We start from the raw sequence: 22,140 nt of genomic DNA on the forward strand, positions 1-22,140 counted from the left end.
TAACGTGTTTTTAAAGTCAAAGGTTAAAAAGACACTAGAGAGCGCATTTATCGGTATTTTTGTGAATTTGCGATGTCAGAAGGGGAAGTAGCATTTCACGAGAGCTTTCCAAACCGCCCTCACTTTTTAAATTCTAACAATTAGAACTGGAGTTATGGCCATTTTAAGAAATTTTTTGGGCTCTTATAGCTCGGGTCAGGGGTCAGGGGACCTTACGTTTGGTATTCATCGAAAGCCCAAAGGACCAGCTATGACATACTGAAATTTGAGCCTGATCGATGCCATAGGGGCGAAGCTATTGAGAAAATAAAAAAAGGTGGGTATTCAAAATGGCGGAAGATGGGGTGGGGTGGGGTGGGGGTCAATGCAACAAACTTGCAATTTTCATACGATAATATCAGACGCTTAGAGAAGAAGTGGTCTGCTTTGTATGCATTTCCCTATTAAAACAATCCACTTCTGCTTTGAGCGACTCATATAACCTTTGCCGAAAACTGCATTCGATATCTCTTTTAGTTTAGGTTAGGAGCTATTAAATTAAGCTGGCCGGCCGGGAACGTAACTTAACCACCCATATATTCGTGATCAGGAAGTGGCGAAACACATTTTGGCCAAGTTTGAGCTCGATCGGACGACATGAAATTTTGGTAGGATTATAGTAAGTGACATTATTAAGAATCTCACCTAATAATAATAATAATAATAATAAACCCACTCATAATTTTATGGATAGATTGGAGACTGACTAATATTGAGTGACATTTTCAGCTACTTATGAGTCTCTTTGAAATATTTATTCATCTAAAAAGAAAAGTCTTTTAACACTGGAATTTCCAAAAAAAGATTAAACAACCTCTGGATTCTGAATTTATGTTTTAATGAATTTTATTTTTGGTGTTTTTCGAAGCGCACCACTCTCTTATATCAAATACTCCATACAAAGTGTATGGAGAAATCAATAATTTCTTGATAAAATATTGACGAGGTGCGCTAAGTGGCAGTACTAGTTTCTATATAGGTATGAAAAAAGAAGGAAAAAAGAGAAAGAAGAACGTCAATGTTCTCATTTCCCTCATGATGGTGGTACAATGTATTTTATTTACCATATATAGCTATAACAATATCACAACCACATCCTTAGTAAGTGGTATCTAAAAATAATAGAAAACTCAACAAGTATCATTTTGAGAATAGAAATGCTATAGCATATTAGTTGCCGTTTATATGCGATCAAACTGTCCAATGCCAACCCCCTAAATATATATATATATATATATATATAGCCCCCCCTACCCCCACAATGCATACTCATACCCTTTATAACCCGAACTACCCGTTTTGTGGCGAAAATTGCAGGATAGTGGCTTCAGTGTCACTTTTAAACTTAGGCCCTATACTGCGGGAGGGTAACACATATGCCTTTGAAAAACAATGAAGGAAATGTCTGTGGATACGATAGCGAAGGAGAGAAGCTTTAAATTGCCCGTTTATGACCAATGCAATTTATTGCCTGTGGTACCAATTACAGCTCAAGATGAGTCGCCTGCTGTGTTAATGGGAAAGCTCCTGGGATTGCAAAAGCCGTGTCAACCCTTACCAGACACGCGCAACCCCTCGTTCCTGCAAATGGAAGCTCTACGATTCCACGGTTCAGGTTGAATCCGCCAACACACAATAACTTTTGTTTTGTAAACATATTTTTGGCATTGTGAGAGCGAACGAAATCTAGATCTAGTCATCTCGTTCACTCTCGTGTTTTTGACATTTCAATGAGAGTAAACGAAACCGAGATCTAGTCATCTCACTCTCTCTCATACGAAATTTTGAAAACTTGTTTACAAACAAAAGTTATTCTGCGTGGAGCATTACTTCCTCCATAAATATTTTTTCAATTATTTTTAGTAAAAGTATAATTGTATATTCAAATTTTCAGAAAATTTATCATAATTTTTTCATTTTTCTTCTTTATATACTATATAGAAAATTCAACGCTGAGTAAACCACTGTAACTGAAGCAGAATGATTTAAAGCACGTGAAATGTAAACTTAAAATATTCAACTGAATGGAATTTTTTCGTGAATCTCTGTAGATTTTGCTTTATACATTTCAAATGAATTCACAGTTAAATTTTCTATTTATACAATAAACCTCTTTAGACCGATGAAAAACATTGAAAATCGATGCTCTACTAAAAGAGTACCATTCAGTATCTTGATAATAAGAGATTATATTCAAACCCCATAGAAAGAGCAATCGTATATTATGCTTTGATTTCTTGATAACTCAAAGTTTCCACTTTTCACTAACATCCTCCAAAGATTCATATTTTGATATAGTTTTATTAATTAGATGACTGATGAGAAATAACATTACACTATTTGTCTGGCTCACTGCCTAGTAGAAATTAGACATTGAGGCCAATCGAACTAAGACAGTGACTTTGATTCTTGAAACCAATCCTCTGTATGAGTACTTTAATATAATTCTTATTTTTCAAACAATTTTCAAATGCTAGTGATAAGCCTAGATTAGCTCATTGTAGGTGAGATTCTTAACGTGGGAAAACTCGGATTGCAAACAAAATTGCTTCGGAACTAAATCAAATTTCTGGAAAATTGCGAACGTTTTATTTAAATTAAATCAAAATATCTAGGATATAAATAAACTGATAGATAGATGATTGTGAAATATAGACCAGAATCTCCTCTATACTCTACACTTTTCTTTACACATTAAGAATCTCACCTACAATAAACTGATCTAAGCTTACCACTAGCTTTAATTTTTTGATTTTTTTTATTCCACTTCGTTCAAATAATTTTGATGTAGAAATGTTCAAATAATTATTTGAACCTTACGTCGTTACTTTAACCTTACGTCGAATACATATTTTTTGCCGCAAGAGGTCTCTATTTTTCACAGAATATGTTAATAGGGTCAATACTGAAAATCTGTTCGAAGAACGTAGTATGACCACTTTAATTTAAATAAATGAGTGTGACTTATTAATCGAATAAGTGCAACTAAAGCTACATATATTTAGAAACTATAAATGACAATTTTCCTATTTTATTGTCCAAATTGAATTTCAGTATTGATGTATTCTGTGCAATACAGAGACCTTTAGCGGACAAAACAACGATGTTAAAAATTTGAAGATTTCTACATTAAAGTTATAGCAACAAGTTCGAGAAAAAAAACAAAAGTTAAAACAAAAATAAGCTTTACAAGGCGGTCCTATTACTTTGGCCACCACTGTAAATGTTTTCTACAATTATGCCGAAATAATCATCAAAATCGGTTAAACAAGAGTCGAGATAATTGAGTTTATGTAATATGAAAATTGTTTTTTGGATTGTGGCGCCTCTAGCGTTGGTCCTACGAAGTACAAATGTTCTACAAAATTGTATCGCTTTGCGATACCTCACACGCTAAAATCGGTCAAATAGAACCGGAGTTATGGCATTATGAATTTCGTGAACTGTAACTCCTGATATCTCCGGTTCTACTTAAATCACAGCGAATCCACGCCACTGCTTGGAAACTTCATTGCCTAGACTACAACACACTAAAAGTTGATTAACTTGCACAATATTGTTTTAAAAAAAAAATGAGTTTGAATTTTGACACTAACGCTGCACCACCTGTGGTGAATTAACAAAGCAAATTTTCTCTTTGTTTGCAAAGAGGTAGTTCGTCATTTCTTAACCATAAGATATATCATTATTAAGTTCATGAAACGAAATGAGAAATGTTAGGTCAGCTCTTTGCAAACAAAGAGAAAATCTGCATCGTTTGAAGTTTCACTCTGTGCGAACCATGCCTACATTCCCCTAGAGGCCTGTCAATTTTCAAACTTTGAGCCCTTATAGCTCGTTTTAGGGGTTATCGATCGACTTTTGTGTGATAGGCGTAGTATACTGTTACAACATAATTAAAAATTAAGCCCGATGCAGAATGGAGTTTTTGAGTTATTTAACATAGAAAATTAAAAGAAAAAAAGAAACCGGAACCGGTGTTATGGCCATTTTAAGAAATTTTTTGGACCCTTATGGATCGAATCAGGGGGGCCGGAAGCGTAACTTACCCACCCATATATTCGTGATCAGGAAGTGGCGAAACACATTTTGGCAAAGTTTGGGCCCGATCTGAGAACATGAAATTCTGGTAGGATTGTAATAGGTGAGATTATTAAGAATCTCAACTGATATCCTCCATATTCAGTTTTTGGGGATTGTTAAGACATAATGCAATTATATTAAATTGTTGCTTGACTTGCTTAATTGAAAAAAAAGAACGAATTCATCGAATTCATCCTATAAATCACTTTCGAATAACATAGTGGAAAACACTTTGTGAACGTGAATACGATTTTTAAATATATTTTGATGTTCTTGTTTTTTTGTAGTGCTGTAAATGTTATTTTGTTATTTGGATTTGTACCCTAGAGCCCTAGAATTAATTTGTATTTAATTCATGCAAATTATCAAAAGAATCATAAAGAGTAAATCAGTCATTCAAATTTCTTTTGATATTTGTAATCAGGTGAAAATAAATATGGTAGAATAATTTATTGCAATACAATTGAAATAGGAAAGCAATAAAAAAAAATTTGGGTTATGAAAGCTGGCTCTCTCTTGGAGTTCGAGCAGTTAAAAACTCTAAAGTGCATTTCTATTATGCATTTTAATCGTCGAATAACTAACTATACAAGAATACAATAATAAACATCATCATGGGAGATTATGTGAGAAAATTTTCCAGTCCACTAGCAATATGACAAAGGTGTTCTGGGAATTTTGCCACGAGAGACAACGAAGAGAAATGGTATAGGTTATAGAAGGTGTGACACATATGTTTATATAATTAGCAAGATTAATGAAGTTCATTTCCTAGAAAATTCAACAATAGTATACACATTAGAAAATATACTGGAAAGGCTTTTACCAAGCTTTTTTTGTTTTCAAAAGATTCACAATAATAGAGACTTTGTATTAGATGCGTCAAGCATATTTTTATAGTATAAACAAGACAGATTCACATTAGAAAAAAAAAGATTATTACAAATTAATCGGACGAACTAAAAAATATGTTAAATAAATTAATTTAACGCCACTATTCTAATAGGTTATATTTATTAAGTATTATTATAAACATTATAAAGCACCATATTCACAATTTTTAAATAGGCGGAAATGGGGCACCTTTGAAAGTGGGGAACTTTTGAAATTAAGATTTTTCTCCTATATGTTTAAGTGACCTGAGCCATATCAGAAAGTAATTTAGCTTCTCAATTTGTTTGTGGAGCTAAATTATATCACGATAGGGCTCAAAATTTTATTAAAAAAAACAGGTGAAAAATCTCAATTTCAAAGGTGCCCCACTTTCCTCTACCACTGCATATTAGGTGAGATTCTTAATAATCTCACCTACTATAATCCTAACAAAATTTCATGTCGTCCGAATCGAGCCAAAATGTGTTTCATCACTTACTGATCACGAATATAGGGAAAGGTTTTGAACTTTCGTACTAAAAAAGGAATCCAAGATTTAAGATTTTTTACTGAATGCCACACAAACCGAATCAATTATATCACTATGTCAAAAAAATCTCTCACTTATTGGGTTCATAATTCTGCCTCACAAAATTCCTGGAATTCCTTGGATTTTCCTCTACAGGAAAATGAAAATGTAGTAGCATTTTTTACGAATGTATCCGGTACCGGAATGCTTCGTAACATTTCTTCCAACCCCTGTAGGCCTCATTTTCCCCGGAAACGTTACACCGGAAACAAAAATTTGGGCATCACTACTTAGATGGAACTTTCATCTACTTCTTTTCACTGTTTGTAGAAAGTATCACGCATTAAAAGATCAATTTTAAGCTATTTTTCTAACACATGTTTTTTGCAATCGGAAAACCATGTTTTCCCTGCATTCTGACAGTCAGTTCAGAGCTCGGTTAGGTGTGATTCTCTTATAATCACACCTATTGTAATCCTCGGATTTTCTCTGACACCTCCAATTGTTCCTACAGAACATATTTCGGACACAACTAATTTCAAAAATGACCAACCACCAATTTAAAATGAAATGTGGGAAGTTTCACTTTAAAACAAGGAAAATTTTATGAAAAATACTCGAAATACATCGAAGTGGCAACAAAAGAATCACATCTACCTTAAACAGTCTAGTTTCATCACTGCACAAATCAGAAAGAAGCAATCACATCTATTGTAATCCTCGTAATTTCTCTAATACTTCGAATCTGTCTTACAGAACATTTTTTGAACATCAGTGATTCTTAGAATTACCAGTGATTAATTTAAAGTTAAATGAGGAAAACTCCGCTTGAAAACAAATCAATTCATTCATTCATTTTCAACCGCTTATCCCTATTGGGGTCGCGGGCCCATGACACCAAGGTTAACAGCCCACGCCTGTCGGTCCTCCGCCACTTCAGGAAGATGTTCGAGTTCGATCCCAAGGCGCTCCCATGCAAGATCCTGAATTTGATTCAGCCACCTTGTCCTAGGTCTGCCTCGAGGCCGAGGTCTCCTCACAATGGCTTGCATAGCTTTTCTGGGGAATCTTTCTTCATTCATGCGTTCAACATGTCCATACCATCGAAGTTGTGATCTCTCAACCCGAAGAAGCAGCTCCTCGACTCTTAGTTCCTCACGAACGGCCACATTCCTCACTCGATCTCTACGAGTGATTCCCTTAACCGCTCGAAGGTACCTCATCCCGGCAGCTTGTACTCGCGATCTTACCCTTTCGGTCATTACCCAAATCTCATGACCATAGGTGAGAATAGGAATGAACACAGCTTTGAAAACCGATAATTTAGCCGATCGACTAAGCTCGGCCTTCCTCAACACGCTTCTGCCAAGCTCCCTCATAACTCCAGAAGCCTGACTGATTCGCGACGAGAGTTCTGCCTCCATCCTACCATCACTCGTGAATAACACCCCGAGATACTTGAACTTCTTCACCTGTGTCAATGAGGCTCCACTAACATGTAGAGCGCATCCCACAGATTCTCGGGAAATCACCATTACCTCCGACTTTTTGTCGTTCACATTCATACCTGTTTCGGCACAAACATTTACAAATCAAATTGTATGAAAAATGCTTAAAACGCACCGTATGGACAATGAAAGAATCACACCTACCATAAGCAGATTTAGGCTTAATGTTCGATTTGACAGAAGCGAAACAAAAACATCTGATGAAGTCTCACTTTGCTGTGGAAGTGCATGTTTTTCTTCGAGATTTTCTTGAAAAATGTTGTAATCGTTGTAATATCACAATTTTCTTGTCAACTTATTCAGTGGAATCTCTGGATGGGTCAAAATATCCAGAGCGTCGTGCACAATGTGACCCAAAACAGTCAGGAATTCTCAGAGTTGGTAGTCAATGATTTTGACTGATATTTTTACGAACCTGCACTGAAGGCAATCTTTGTGAACTTTTCTTCGCCCACAATTCCACAATTCCACAAGTAAATATTAACCCTGATAAACCTTCTATAACTTGGAATGTTGTTTTTCTTCGAAAAGACTCTTGAAGCGTGAAGAAATGCATAAAATAATACACATCAGAATTGCGATTTTAGGCCCATTTTTTATTTTTGCTTCTAGAACCCAGGAAAAAAGGCCTAGGCTCCCAAGGTTGTCCGGAAATGTGAGATGTGGGATTAGCTATAAGAATATATGACCATGGATGATATTTATTTAGTAACTTGGAAAAAAATCAACATTTACGAACCTGCGACGTTACGAAGGTGCAAAACCTTCCCCTACATAGATGGGTGGCTAAGTTACGTTCACGGCCGCTCTTTGGAGCTTAATAGGTCCCAAACTAAGAAAGATATCGACTTGCGGTTTTCGGCAAAGGTTATATATCGGATAAAGATTGCAACTTGATGCATTGAGCCCCCACCCCGCACCCCTGATTCCGCCATTTTGAATACCCACCTTTTTTTGTTTTCACGAAATTCAAAAAATCATATCTCCGGTTCTATTTGACCGATTTTGATGATTGAGGGCTCAAACGAAAGATCTCACCAAATGCTACAGCTTTATAAAACATTTGAACTTAATGGGGCCAACATCAGGGCCGCCACAGTTGAAAAACCAATTTCGATATCACATAACCTCAATTATCTTGACTGTCGCTGAACCGATTTTGATGATTACTTCTACATAATTGTAGAGGACATCTCTACATTTTTTCCATTTAATGTAGGGTAGAGTCAGTACTTTTCACCATCATTAAGCTTTAGGGGCCTCGTAAGGTGTGATATTTTTGTCAGACTAAAATGAATTTTTGTGTAAAGATACTTTGAAGCAATATCTATCTATATATCCAGGATACGTCTCGAGAATTTTAGAGACTCTCGTTGAAAAAAATGCATTTTCCCCAATTATGCTTGTTTCAGTACTTTTCGCCACCTGTTTTAAAACGAATTTTAATTAATTAAGAGACGTAATAACGTATTGGGATATTAGAACAGAACATATTATGAATGTTGAAATGCTACTTATTCTTAAATTCCTTAAATTAGTTGTTTTATATTAGATGGCGAAAAAGTGCTTACATGGCGAAAAGGGCTGACTCTATCCTACTATATTTTAGTTCACGTACAATAATTATTGTTAATTACAATTATTTGTGAGGTGGAAGGTATCTCGCGACTTAATTCAATTTCCACGATTCTAATGAATAATTCTTTTTGTTATACGTGAATGAAGTGAATTTAGAAGTAGTTTCATTTTCAAAGGACTATTAGTGCATTTCAGTAGAAATATCTGCATGAAAACCCACGAAAATTATGTTTTGTGAGTGCCAGTGAATGCTAAGCGTCGTTTGTAGTGTGTCACGAACATACTTGACTCTGAGCGAACTTAGTCGTGTCTGCATTTTAGTCGTAAGTGTAAGAATCACACCTAATATACAAATAAAAATTTAGTGTACTAGAAAAAAAATGTACGACTGTGCCAAGTTGTATCACTTTACTATGTGTTCCTCACGTCGATTATTTAGAATCGCATCTAAAAACAACAAAGCCTTAATTAAAATTTAATATCAACGTCTTTGTTGCATTGAAAATTTCTTTATAATCCAATTTCCCAGTCATTGGGAAATTAATCATAATATTGATTCACAATTTCTCTGAATTACTTGAACAAGCCTATGTCACATTATGTTGTTATTTCTTCTCCGAAATCATTCATCGTTTTCTTAAGGTATGATTAAAGGCTCTCTCATAAAAAGAATTCCCACTGACGCATTGTAATTTTTATAAAAAATATAGTTCTTAGCTTTTTTAGTACACGATAAGCTCAATTACAAATACCCCTTCCTTGAATTACCATCGCAAGCTTATATGTGAAATATGTAAGAAACTTGTAATTCCCCTGTTAATCAATCTTGACGGTAATATGTCGTTTTTTATCAGCTATTTCACGAAAAAAATTAAGATAATTTAACAAGTCCTAGTTTTAGCGTGAAGTGGGAAACAATTTTCTCGCACGAAATTTCCATGGACTTTTTCTCCGATTTAACTTTGCGAAATTGAAAAAAAAAATATTTCTACCTTTTTATAGTGACATTCTCCGAATTTCTGGCAAGGTCAACGACATGACTTGTAATTTTTTTGTATCAGTTACATTGCAAGAATCGTCTCAAGTAAAATCAAGTTAATTGCTTTTACTGACTGAACGGTAATATTGGGTGAATAAAAAAGTTCCCGCTTTTTTTTGTGAAAATTCAAGTTTTACTAAAGAAAATTAGAAAATTTTATTTCATTCAAAGTATTGTCCATATTATATATATTGTATATATGTATATATTGTATATATATACATATATGTAAGTTATTCTTTTTGAAGCGTCTAAACCAATCTCTGTAGGTTGTTTTTAAACAAAACCGTTTTAGAACAAGGAATTACAATACACAAACATAACATTTTTCTTTAGAGTGAAGATTATCTGTCATTGGTATCGTCAGAAAAATTACTTAAATTCTTGAATTATTTTTGTCCCTATCGTTCATAGAGACAAAAAAATACACTAAATCAGATTCTGTTGGCTCTTCGAAGTTTTTGCTGACCGGAAATCACTAATGAAAATGAAGCCGAAAAACAAAACTTGTCAAATGTCTTACATCTAACCTTCAAAAAGCCAACAGTCTAATTTGGTGTATTTTTTGACTATATGAACGATAGGGACAAAAATAGCTAAAATTTTAAGTAATTTGTCTGACGATATCAATAACTGATAATTTTCATTCTAATGAAAAATATTATGTTTGAGTATTGTAGTTTCTTTTTCCAAAGCGGTTTTGTTTAAAAAAAAAACTGGATATAAAAAATAATTAAAATCTATTTTCTATATGAGAATTTAAAAATTCGTCATATTTGTGCTTAAAAATTTACTATAGAGAAAATAGCTGGAGACTTACAAAAAAATATCCTAGATTCCTTTAACCATCTACTTTACAATTATGTACAAACATAAGAAAAAAATAAGTTTAGGGTAAGTGTGCCAAATTTCGGCATAGTTGCATGCAAGCGTCAAAGTTTCAAGTTAGAAATGTAATATTTAAAATACAAATTGATTTTTTTTAATCTTTGTTCTGGAAGAATGTTGCTTTGAACCTTGTAAAGAGTTTACAGTCTTTATTTACTCTAAAATCGTTCTTAATACATCTTAAAATGAATAAAAATATAGACATAGCTTTGGTGCCCTATTTCGGCCACCTTCATTCTCATAGTTCCTTGCCCTTCGGAAATTCTTCCAATGTCTTTTTCATGTCATCTCGTTTGGCAAAGCTACATTTTTTGTTATTCTTTTGCATTGTATAATCTCTAGAGTACGTAAAATCTAAACGTTCATGGAAATTCGAGGAACAAAAAAGGTGGCCGAAATTGCAAGCTGGCCGGAATTTGGCACACTTACCCTAGGTGGTCAGGAAAAATTATTTTCTTAATGGGAGACCGGCGTTCCAATCGTCCTTATGGTATTAAAGTCATACTTTTAGTTTTTCACATTTATCAATTGAAATATACAAACTAGAATAACATATCTTTCAGGAAATAAAACTCTTACTACAGTTAGATTATTTTAAAACAATCTTTTTGCGCTTGAAAACGAAAAATGACAATAACGACAATTCCGTTATTATTATTAATCGTATCGGAATATATTTGTTAAAATTTAGTCATTTTACAATATCGTATATCCCGTGCTGGAAGAATCTGCTGATCGTACATCGCCCAGGAGTACCTTCCCCGCAATGTGGATGCTTCTTCCCTGCTCGCAAATTTTTTTGGACAAAGACGGTTACGTTATCACAGTGAAAATGTCTGTTTTTAGACATTCAGATCATTGCAAAGTCCCGCTGAATAATTCCTAAAAACGGTTTTCAAGGTTGAAGGTTAAAAAAGCTCTAGAGAGCATATTTCTCAACCGAATGGCATCATGTTTGCATTAATTGAGAAGGTCTTAAAATTTCCAACAATTCTGAACCGGTAATGAGCTAGGACAGTACCGGTGACTAATTTGTAACCGAAAATCAATTTTATTACTTCTAAGCTTGGAGATCTCGGTGGCGCAATAGGCAAGACCGTTGGCTCTTAAGCAGATCAATCCTCGGATTAACACATAGTGTTGTGAGTTCGAGTCACGCCCGGTGCAAAGATCTCAATGTCTAGAAAAAGACATTTTCACTGTGATATAACGCAATAAAAATGCAGCGCTTCTGCCCAAAAACTCCGGGAACATGGAAGAAGAATCCACACTACGAGGAATGCGTTCATGAGCGATCTACGATCAGCAGATTCTTCCAACACGAGGACGTTGTAAAGATTACACTGTAATAGAAATAGTGTCTCGATACGATTAAAATAATAAACTATTTTGGCCGGTCCCTTGAGTGATTTAAACGGTAAATAGCGAAAGTACTTTTGAGGTATAGCATGTTAGTCACGAGTTCGTTCACTTTAGAAAGCATAAGACGCTTTGCTACTCATTTTCATAAAAAGAAGACATTTGTAACATTTTATTTATTATTACAAAGTATTCTTTTGTGTATGGTTTTAGTGAAGTTTAAAAAAATCAAAATATCAATGTCAATGATGTCAATAGTCTTTTAGCTGTATGAAACTGCCCACTCTTCCTTTTTTAGTATTTTTTCCCGAAGTATAGGGTAAAGTGATATAAATATGGAATTAGTGTTACAAGTTGGACAATTCGCCGGTACAAGTTGGACATGGTTTTTTTCTTGATAAATACAGTACAAAATTTGTTTTTAAGCACAAGAAACCAATTATAAAACTAAAGCATTAAAAATATGCAAATAAAAATGAAGTACTAAATTTATCAAGACAAAAAGCCCTGTCCAAATAGTATCATTGTCCAACTTGTACCACTGTCCAACTTTTACCACTTTACCCTATGTATATTTCTCATGTATATTACCATATTAAGATTCAACTTAAGTAGGACCTTGAAAAAACTATTAATTCTTGAATTTATTATTAAATTTATTAAAATTTTGGTAATTTTTTTCTGTTTCATATCGATAAAATATTCATGTTTTCTTAAAAAAAATCTTTTTTTTTTAAGAAATTTTTCGATTTAATATTGAAAGTATAGACTTTTGTCTATATTTAAACATTTTTTCTGATGATTAAACATCTAAACTCTAATCTAAATTATGATATCACAGAGCAACTTTTCACAATAATTCATGTAAATGTCCCTAGTTTTATGGGAAAAATTAACACCGTGTTTCATTGTCTTTCCTTTTATGTTAAAATAATAAATTACCGAGTGGAAAACATCTTCTGAGCTTGCAAGCTTTATATGCATTTGACTAGTTCTTTGTACGAGAGTTGAGCTTTAGTTTTCATGTCATACATATATAAATGGCGAAAGGAAAACTCCTCGAAATGAGCAATTTTATGATATCGTGGCAACATGTTGAATATAATGAAAATCAAGATAGTAGGAGCACAAAAGTAAATTGCACTTGTTACAATACAAATCCTATTTCTCGCAGAGGCTTCTTCTGGCGCTAAATTATATATGGGAAAATTAGGAAATATCTAAGATTAGACATTCTTGAGGTTCCTTGTAAGTTTATTCGACAAAATTGTTTACTATAAGGACTTGTGTTATTGTATTTCATATACATTTTCAACTCGATTTGTTTTAAATATTTGTTATTTACAAAAAAAAGTCGAAATATTTTTTGCAACTTTATTTTGTAACGTTAAATTTGCTATTTTTATTACCATAGTTTATTACCAAGATCTTCCGAAAACCCCCCGCACGATACGAAAACGTCTCGTGCAATTTTCATCATATTTGGTTATGTTTACACAGAGAAAATTTTTCAAGTATCCAGATTCAATACCCATGGTATTGATTTTAATCCCACCATTTCAATACCAAAATTATCCCAAATTTTCTTGAAAATAGGTGCATATTGGGATTGATTTTAATTTCTAGAACAAAGTTAAGAAATATTGGGATTACTTTTAGGACATATTGGTATTAAATTTATGAAATTAATTTTTTGAGGAGGAAATGGTATTGTTTCTATCTCAATTTGAGATTGAATTTTAGAATTCGTAGGATTAATTTAATCCCATTGCAGCATTGATTTTTGAAAGTCATTATTTATTAGGAAACAGTATTAATTCTATCCCATTCTGGTATTGATTCTATCCTATTTTGGTATTGATTCTATCCCATTTTGGTATCGATTCTATCCCATTCTGGGATTGATTCTATCCCATTCTGGGATTGATTCTATCCCATTTTGGGATTGATTCTATCCCATTCTGGGATTGATTCTATCCCATTTTGGGATTGATTCTATCCCACTCTGGGATTGATTCTATCCCATTTTGGGATTGATTCTATCCCATTTTGGGATTGATTCTATCCCACTCTGGGATTAATTCTATCCCACTCTGGGATTGATTCTATCCCACTTTGGGATTGATTCTATCCCATTCTGGGATTGATTCTATCCCATTTTGGGATTGATTCTATCCCGCTCTGGGATTGATTCTATCCCATTCTGGGATTGATTCTATCCCATTCTGGGATTAATTCTATCCCATTCTGGGATTGATTCTATCCCATTTTGGGATTGATTCTATCCCATTCTGGGATTGATTCTATCCCATTTTGGGATTGATTCTATCCCACTCTGGGATTGATTCTATCCCACTGTGGGATTGATTCTATCCCATTTTGGGATTGATTCTATCCCACTCTGGGATTGATTCTATCCCATTTTGGGATTGATTCTATCCCACTTTGGGATTGATTCTGTCCCATTTTGGGATTGATTCTATCCCACTCTGGGATTGATTCTATCCCATTCTGGGATTGATTCTATCCTATTCTGGGATTGATTCTATCCCACTCTGGGATTGATTTTATCCCACTGTGGGATTAATTCTATCCCACTCTGGGATTGAGTCTATCCCACTCTGGGATTGATTCTATCCCATTTTGGGATTGATTCTATCCCACTCTGGGATTTATTCTATCCCATTCTGGGATTGATTCTATCCCATTTTGGGATTGATTCTATCCCACTCTGGGATTGATTCTATCCCATTTTGGTATTGACTACCCCATTTTGGTATTTTGGTGTGTACACTGTATCCACTGCAGCCCTTTTGCACTAATAACCAGGCAAAAGACAGCATACACTCAGACTTCACTTTAAATACAAAACACTCGCACAAGACACGTCATTACCATCTTCCTTCCCAAACCGATTCCAAAAGGACTATAGCAGACCTGTGGTCGTTAAAAGTCGTGTAATATCGGAAATTTTGTGTTGATAGTTCTAATGGAAATTGCAAATTGACGTTCTGGTAACACTAATCCCGCTCATTCACGGTGCCATGATGAATATTTTTGCGCCAAAAAGACATAATAGGCATAAAAACTCATATTGAAAGAAATTGTCTTCTTGATATCTTTGTCTGAAGACGGATAGCTGTCCACTAAACACCCTTTTACTTGAATCTTGCAGAAATACAAAGAAATTAAAAGCAAATATCACTTCAAATGGAAAGTTCTTAAATCGCGCGCAATTCAACTCGAGAGAGAGATAGAGACACAAATAACTCACTTGACAAACGTCTGGAGGCGCTGCGGTTGCAAAAAATCTCTAAAATGCCACAAAATATTTTCTTCTCTATTTTATGCTTCTTAGCAGGTTATGTACCTTCTTCTAATATGTACTTTTGCATTCCTTATTAACCAAAGTAATGTTGTACCAAAGGATTTTTCTCAAACCTATCCTGAATTTTGAGACATATGAGTCTTCCACCTCAAAATTTCATCCCAATGTTTTTGCTGTAATATCGACAATAATTTACGATTAACTCAAATAACTGTATTGAACTAAATTATTAAAAGCATTTTCTTGTGAAAATGACTTAACTTTAAGGAATTAAACAATTTTCACATTAAAAAACCTGTCATTCTTTCTACGTGAATTTTCGCGGCATTTCGAAGAATTCCAACAGGCACCACCAAATACTCTTCGGCTTTTCTTTTAGCTCAGGTCTGGACTATAGGGTATTGATTTTATCCCACTGAGGTATATATTCTACGATACTATGGTATCAGTTTTATATTATTAAGGTATCATTCTCATTCCCGATGGGATAGAATCAATCCCAGAGTGGGATTGAATCAATCCCAAAATGGGATAGAATCAATCCCAGAGTGGGATAAAATCAATCCCAAAATGGGATAGAATCAATCCCAGAGTGGGATAGCTTCAATCCCAGAGTGGGATAAAATTAATCCCAAAGTGGGATAGAATCAATACCAAAATGGGATAGAATCAATCCCAAAATGGGATAGAATCAATACTCATTGCGATTGAAATTTAATTATTTTATGGTATTAAATCAATGACAGAGATTTTCTTGAATTTAATCCCAAAATACCCTAGAATTTAATTCCACGAGGTATTGGAGCCCTTTTAATACCAAAAGTATCCCAAAAAAGTATTGATTCTAGGGTATTTTTTTTCTCTGTGTAGGGATAAATTTCGTTGATATACGGAATTACTATTGAAACATTTCAATATAGGGTTTCAGGCTCAATGGTTAAAATGGCGCTAAGCAACGTATTTCCCAATCGAATAAGGCTGTTTTTAAGCTCATTGGAAAGGTTTTGAAATGTCTGACAGTCTGCAACGCTTCCAATCGTTTGTGAACCAATCATGAATTAATAACTCATTCAAATGGTTAAACTTTAAAGAAAACTTGGAACACAATGACTTTCTCCCTGAATTAGACCTTTAAAGAACATGTTAGATGGCTCTCAAAATGAAATAGCGATGTCGATCATTTGTTATATATTCCGGACTAATCTATCGATTTTTCTTTCACTCCGCCACTTGAACTCAATCTGTACGCATAGTTAATTTTTGTCACTTTAAATAAACTAGTGATGTTAAACTATACCTAATGATGTTTAATTTAATGTAAACTAATGTCCTCTACCCTCCAGGTTACTACTTCACTACGCGACAGAACATTAACATAAGTAAATGATACAAGGAGCACGTTAGTCACGACGAGTTCGAACCTAAAACATTTCATAAAGCATGGAACACTTTGTCTCCCCCCCCCCCCCCCCTTGTATGTATAACATTTCTGTAATTTTTTAGTAATTTAATTTCTCAAAAATAGTACTATTTATTTGATATTGAAAAACAGTTATAATAATTAACTAATATATCCTGAACATGTACCAATAAAGTTATTATTCTTACAACACTTACTTATATTTTACTATAGTATTTTGGACATAGCATCAAATCATATATCGATCTTTGAAAATTACAAGAAACAAACTTTTGGGCAAAAGTGTACTTCGTGTGAAACATCTTTAAAAAATTATCACTCTTTTACTTTATTGCTAAGAACAAAAAAGCACAGCTAAAACCAGTGATAAGCCCAGATAAGCTTATGGTAGCTGAGATTCTTTACAGGTGACCTCGGAATTCATGCAACTCGAGGTGTTTGCGATTCGGAATGCGTGAAAATTCGATTGTGAGTTGAATTTTGGAGGTAAAGAATCGCGTCGAGCAAACTGTACTCGGCGGCCGAAATAGATAAAATTGGCTCAATGTAATTCTATACCCCCAAAATTCAACTCACAATCGAATTTTTAGGCATCTCGAGTCGCAAGCACCTCGAGTTGCACGCATTCCGAGGTCACCTGTAAAGAATCTCAGCTACCATAAGCTTATCTGAGTTTATCACTGGTCATTTTCCATTTTAAATAGTTTGAGTGCGGGAGGCTAACCAATGAATAAAAAGTTCATTGAAATCGGTTAACAAACATTAAAGATAGAGTGCAGTCCATTTTGAAATAGTAAGGGTCGGGATAAAGTAGGTTGGAGTAGAGACGGATGGGACCCATCGTTAGAAAGATATCAATCTTTGATACAATAATATACATACAATATATACTAAAATTTTATAGAACTCGATTTATAAACACCGAAAACATGACCACGTCAAGACATTTTCGATTATAGCTCAGGTAAGGGAACATCGAGGGAGGAGTGCGACCCACCGTTGGAAAGGTCTTGATATTTAAATTTAAAAATACAGTAGACTCTCTTAAATTCGGACATTTGGGACCGAAATGTCAGCCGAATTAGAGAGAAATTCGGGCGACAACGTTTTTGAAATGCAACGATTTTCTTATTCATCTTCACACTCATTAAGTTTACTTACTCATTTATTGTAAATGTCATAAAAATCCTTTAATAATGCAAAATCACATCATAACTAAGGCCAATCAATGCAAATTTAAGACAATTTCTTTCATTCAATTACAGATCAAACTTGAAAAATGTCAACAAACTTTTTTTCAAATATATCTGCTGCCCGAATTAAAAAGTATTCCGATCTTAAGAGAGCCAAATTAGCGAGAGTCTACTGTATTCGAAATTGAAATTTCAAAAATCGATTTTTCAATTAATCGGACCTTTGATTTAAACAAATGAAATTGGGGTGAAATATGGATTGTAGTACTCTACGAGAGCTTTCCAAAACACCAAAGTTTTTCAAATTCAGATAATTAGAACCGAAGACATAGCCATTTGAAAATTGAATTTTTGACCCTTTCTAGCTCGGGTCAGGGGGTTTGGGGGGGCTTAATTTGTTTTAATCGAAAGCTTTCAGGTCCAGCTATAACATACTAAAATTTGAGATCTATCAAATTTTAGGGGGAGCGAGCCGACAAGGTCGGATTTCACCTGTGACTACAAAAGCTGAGATTGTAAAGAATCTCAGCTAAAAAGAGTAAGAATTAGAAAAAGTGAGACAGAAATTTGAATCATTTCTCGCAAAGTAAACTTGGGAATAAAAGTTAGCTCCCTGTTAAAAGAGGAATCCAATCTTTACTTGTTCTAATGTGCATATAATGAAAAGTTGAATAAGCGATAATCACACTGAACAGACTGAGCTTTTCTACACGGTCATTGCTTTTTCACGCCTTCATTGCTTTTTCACACGTTGAAAAAATAATCAAAAAATTGCGGCACCAAACCAATTTTTGCATCAATTTGATATTTTTTACGCCTTATGAGACAATATTCTTTAAAAAGAAAATGATGTATTAGTAAAATTGTCCGTTTATAAGTACCTTGAGAAAAGTGCAAAGAGTAATTGACCGGTCAATTGCTTTTTGCTCTTGATTCTTTTTCTTTTTAAAAGAATATTGTATCAGAGAATGGAAAAAAAAAACATCAAATTGGTGCAAAAATTGGTTTGGTTTTTGATCATTTTTTCCACGTGTAAAAAAGCAATGAACGCGTAAAAAAGCAATGATCATATGTAGAAAAGCCTAGTCTGTTCGCTGTGAATATATGATAATGCATGTGTACAACTGTCCCCTACCATTATGCTGTATTACCTCGTTGTGTGTTCAAAGCAAGAGACTTTCCCTTTAGTAAAATTACATAACGATGTGGTAGGAGGTGTAAATAGTCGGATATATGGTGTGAAATTAATAAAATCAATGGGACAGTGATTGCTCTATGTCGGACTCACCTATTTGTGGCACATCGTATTGCCTCTGTCCGCGTACACTCCGCAACATGAGTTGATTTGCAATGCTATGCGGTACGGGCGGTAGATTTGGGATGCCGGATGTGGAACTTGTGCCAGTTGAACCACCCCCATTGCCCTGCACCGCGCCACTTCCGCTCGGTGTACGTTTATTATGCATCTGTATGTCCTTCTGCCTGAGAGTGTCTGTGTTGAATAACTCCTGCAAGGCTTTTGGTGGAACATCCTCGGAGTAGTTTGGGTTAAGATTTGAATATGTGTCTTCCTCACTACTCCGCCCTGTGTCAATGTCTGGCAGGAAGCCACTCAGGGGATGTATCAGGCGATGATCAATTGGTAGGCTATTGTCGTGGTGATCATGAGAATCCACTTGCTTAACTGTATGCAATCCCACGTCACTCACATGATCATCACGACGGTAGGAGTCTCTCGCCATATGGAGGGAATATGTGCCACTAAGGACACTCAAACAGGTTAACGTTTGCAGAGTTTCGCGCAACATGATTAACACTGGGAACTCGAAATATCGGACTGGTTCTGTCTATGAGAATTCTCACAAGAGTAGGGTCAATTTATGGTTATCCAAGTAGGTTGTATCAGTTGGAGAATTATATGATTATCAAGTATCTTATATTTAGGAACCATAAAACACTATTCACAAGTGCTGTATTGGATTGGATCAGCCTATGTTTCTTTCTTTGACTATTATTCTATGTAGTCATCGAAATGTCTTTTTTTTTATAATTGATACAAGGGATAATCTAATAATTATTCAATTAAAACGATATGCAAACAAACACAAATTTATGCAATGTGGCCATTAATTGTTTATCAATATATATGAATACCTCCTGTATATAATCAAGCTATGTGAACTGTTGTCTTAAGCCTACGAGCAACTACAGCATGGTGCCTTGCACAGTTCACTACAAGACATCCAAAAAATAATAGAAATAGCTACACTTAGTCTCCTATTTCTGGAGTTATTTTCTTTCACTTATTAGTCACTGCTTCTGTCCTTCACTTTTGATCCTGATGCTTTGTATATGGAGTTTTTTTTATAGTATCTCACTGTCTCAATTCTAAATATTACTACTACTTGTGTTTTGGCATAATCTTTTGCACTTCTACTCTTTTTCTCCTTATTTATGTTTAAGGACGGGTACAATATGTGAAAATATTCAATGCACAGTTTCACGAAACAAAAAATAAAATGAAAAAGAAAAAAGAACCCAATTCAAGTTTAATGGAAGATGACGAAACAACTCACAGTATGTTATTTCAGAAGAAAGCGGCTTTGTGAGAAAAAGGAAAAAAAAGTAAGGAAATAATTTCACTTCCTGTGAAGCTTTTTGTGGCTTTGTCCAAGTTCAAAATGTCTTTCTTTCCTTCCAAACTGTAATTTTGATTTATAGCACTGTTGGTTCCTCCGGTTTTCTCAAAGAGTTTCTGTGTCTTGAGTTTAAATAATTCTGCAGTTGTTTCCCGAATCTAGTTTAGTTGCCTAGTCTACAGACTTGAGGTGTGCTTGAGGGCAGAGGTGTTTCTGTTGGATTCAGTCTTTAGACTCAGGTTTCACCAAGTGTGAAAAATTGAGGATTATCTTCTTGTCAAATTCAAACCAACATAACGCTTTCCATGGGTGCTTACAAACCAATCAAGGTTACGTAGAAAATGAGCGGTGTAAGTGGTTACCCCACTTGAGTCCTATCGGAGTCAGAAAGACGATGAATGTATTACTCTAGATGAAGACTCCGCACCAATTACCACCGAAAAGTATATTGCAAATTGCGGAAGTAGCATTTACAAGCCTTAGTTGTTGTGTACGATTCTATTTTTTTTTAACAGTATCCGTACATTCAATTGACGTAACGACGGTACTTGGTTCACTTTTCGCTGAACTTATGAACCTTTAATTTACTTTTTAGTCGTTATTGACTTATAAGCATTACTTTTCTCTTACTTCTTTATGGGGAATGGTGGAGTAATTTTTTTTTCTTGCAGTTTAATACGTTTTGCTTTCTAGCCAAGACATTTATTCACCTTTCAGCCAGATTTTTCCTCCATCCCCTTTTGCGATGCGCTCTTTTTAATATGTTTGTTCCAATTTATTTCTTTTCTGATTTTTTTTCTTACACTAAAAGAATGAGCGCGTCTTTCTGAATCCTGTTCACATTAGAGGGTCAGCACTTTCAACAACTGTACACTTGTTTAGAGACGGATTGTTTTTAAGTGACCGAGTGAGCGAGGGAGCTAGTAAGGTACGCGACACCGGATCTCAGAAATAACATACAGTCTTTAGTCAATAGTTCGTTTGGTGTGTCCCACAACTCAATTGATTACCGTGTGATCCATGAGATAGCACTGTAATGTCTATCAACGGATGCACATATATTTGTTCACAGGATTTTCTTGAATTACATAATACCCTTGTGATTGCCATGGGAGAGACACATTGGGGGGTATATGTGACCACCCTGTCAGGCCGTGTGGCCATGATGTGGCACTTCCACTTACAACTATACACTCCCTCTCGTGGCGTTCAATTCTGACGACTGATGCACTCGAGCTCAAACCGTACACTGTATAATAGTATCCCGACTCTCAACTCGGAAGTGTAGCGCTTGCGTCGTTTATGTATGGGGCGGAAACACCATCTAGAAAGACGAACTCAGGCACAATTTCTCACAAACTACCCCTCGAGTATTTGATATGCCAATGGCATGGTAACGTACTATAAGGTACCCTGAAGCAATTTAACCTCGACTTCAATAAACTTTTAAACTGTTTAAAAGTTTACATATCAAATATCAGAAGCCGAATTCTGTAGCAGTATGACTATGTCATATGATAAATTTAATTTTTATTGGGTAACTTTTAGAAACCTATTGGAAAATTCGATTCATATCAATCTCCAAGATCTTCGTAGAGCTTTTTAGAATGGCCATTCGATGCTCACCGACCTTCAAAATTATCCTGCAACCAAATGTTAATACC

General features: G+C 34.8%; 1 protein-coding gene across 1 annotated transcript in view; it reads right to left on the bottom strand.

The window, feature by feature from the left end:
* LOC129801823 (uncharacterized) overlaps window positions 1–21,727 on the bottom strand; it is a 61,544-nt gene extending 39,817 nt beyond the window's left edge. Inside the window, exon 1 of the mRNA XM_055847176.1 lies at window positions 19,126–21,727. Within this exon, the coding sequence (XP_055703151.1) occupies window positions 19,126–19,645 (520 nt within the window). The 5' untranslated portion in view covers window positions 19,646–21,727. The remainder of the gene's footprint in view (window positions 1–19,125) is intronic.
* Between the last annotated feature and the right edge of the window lie 413 nt (window positions 21,728–22,140).

This window comes from Phlebotomus papatasi, chromosome 2, assembly GCF_024763615.1.
Source record: "Phlebotomus papatasi isolate M1 chromosome 2, Ppap_2.1, whole genome shotgun sequence".
NCBI lineage: Eukaryota > Metazoa > Arthropoda > Insecta > Diptera > Psychodidae > Phlebotomus > Phlebotomus papatasi.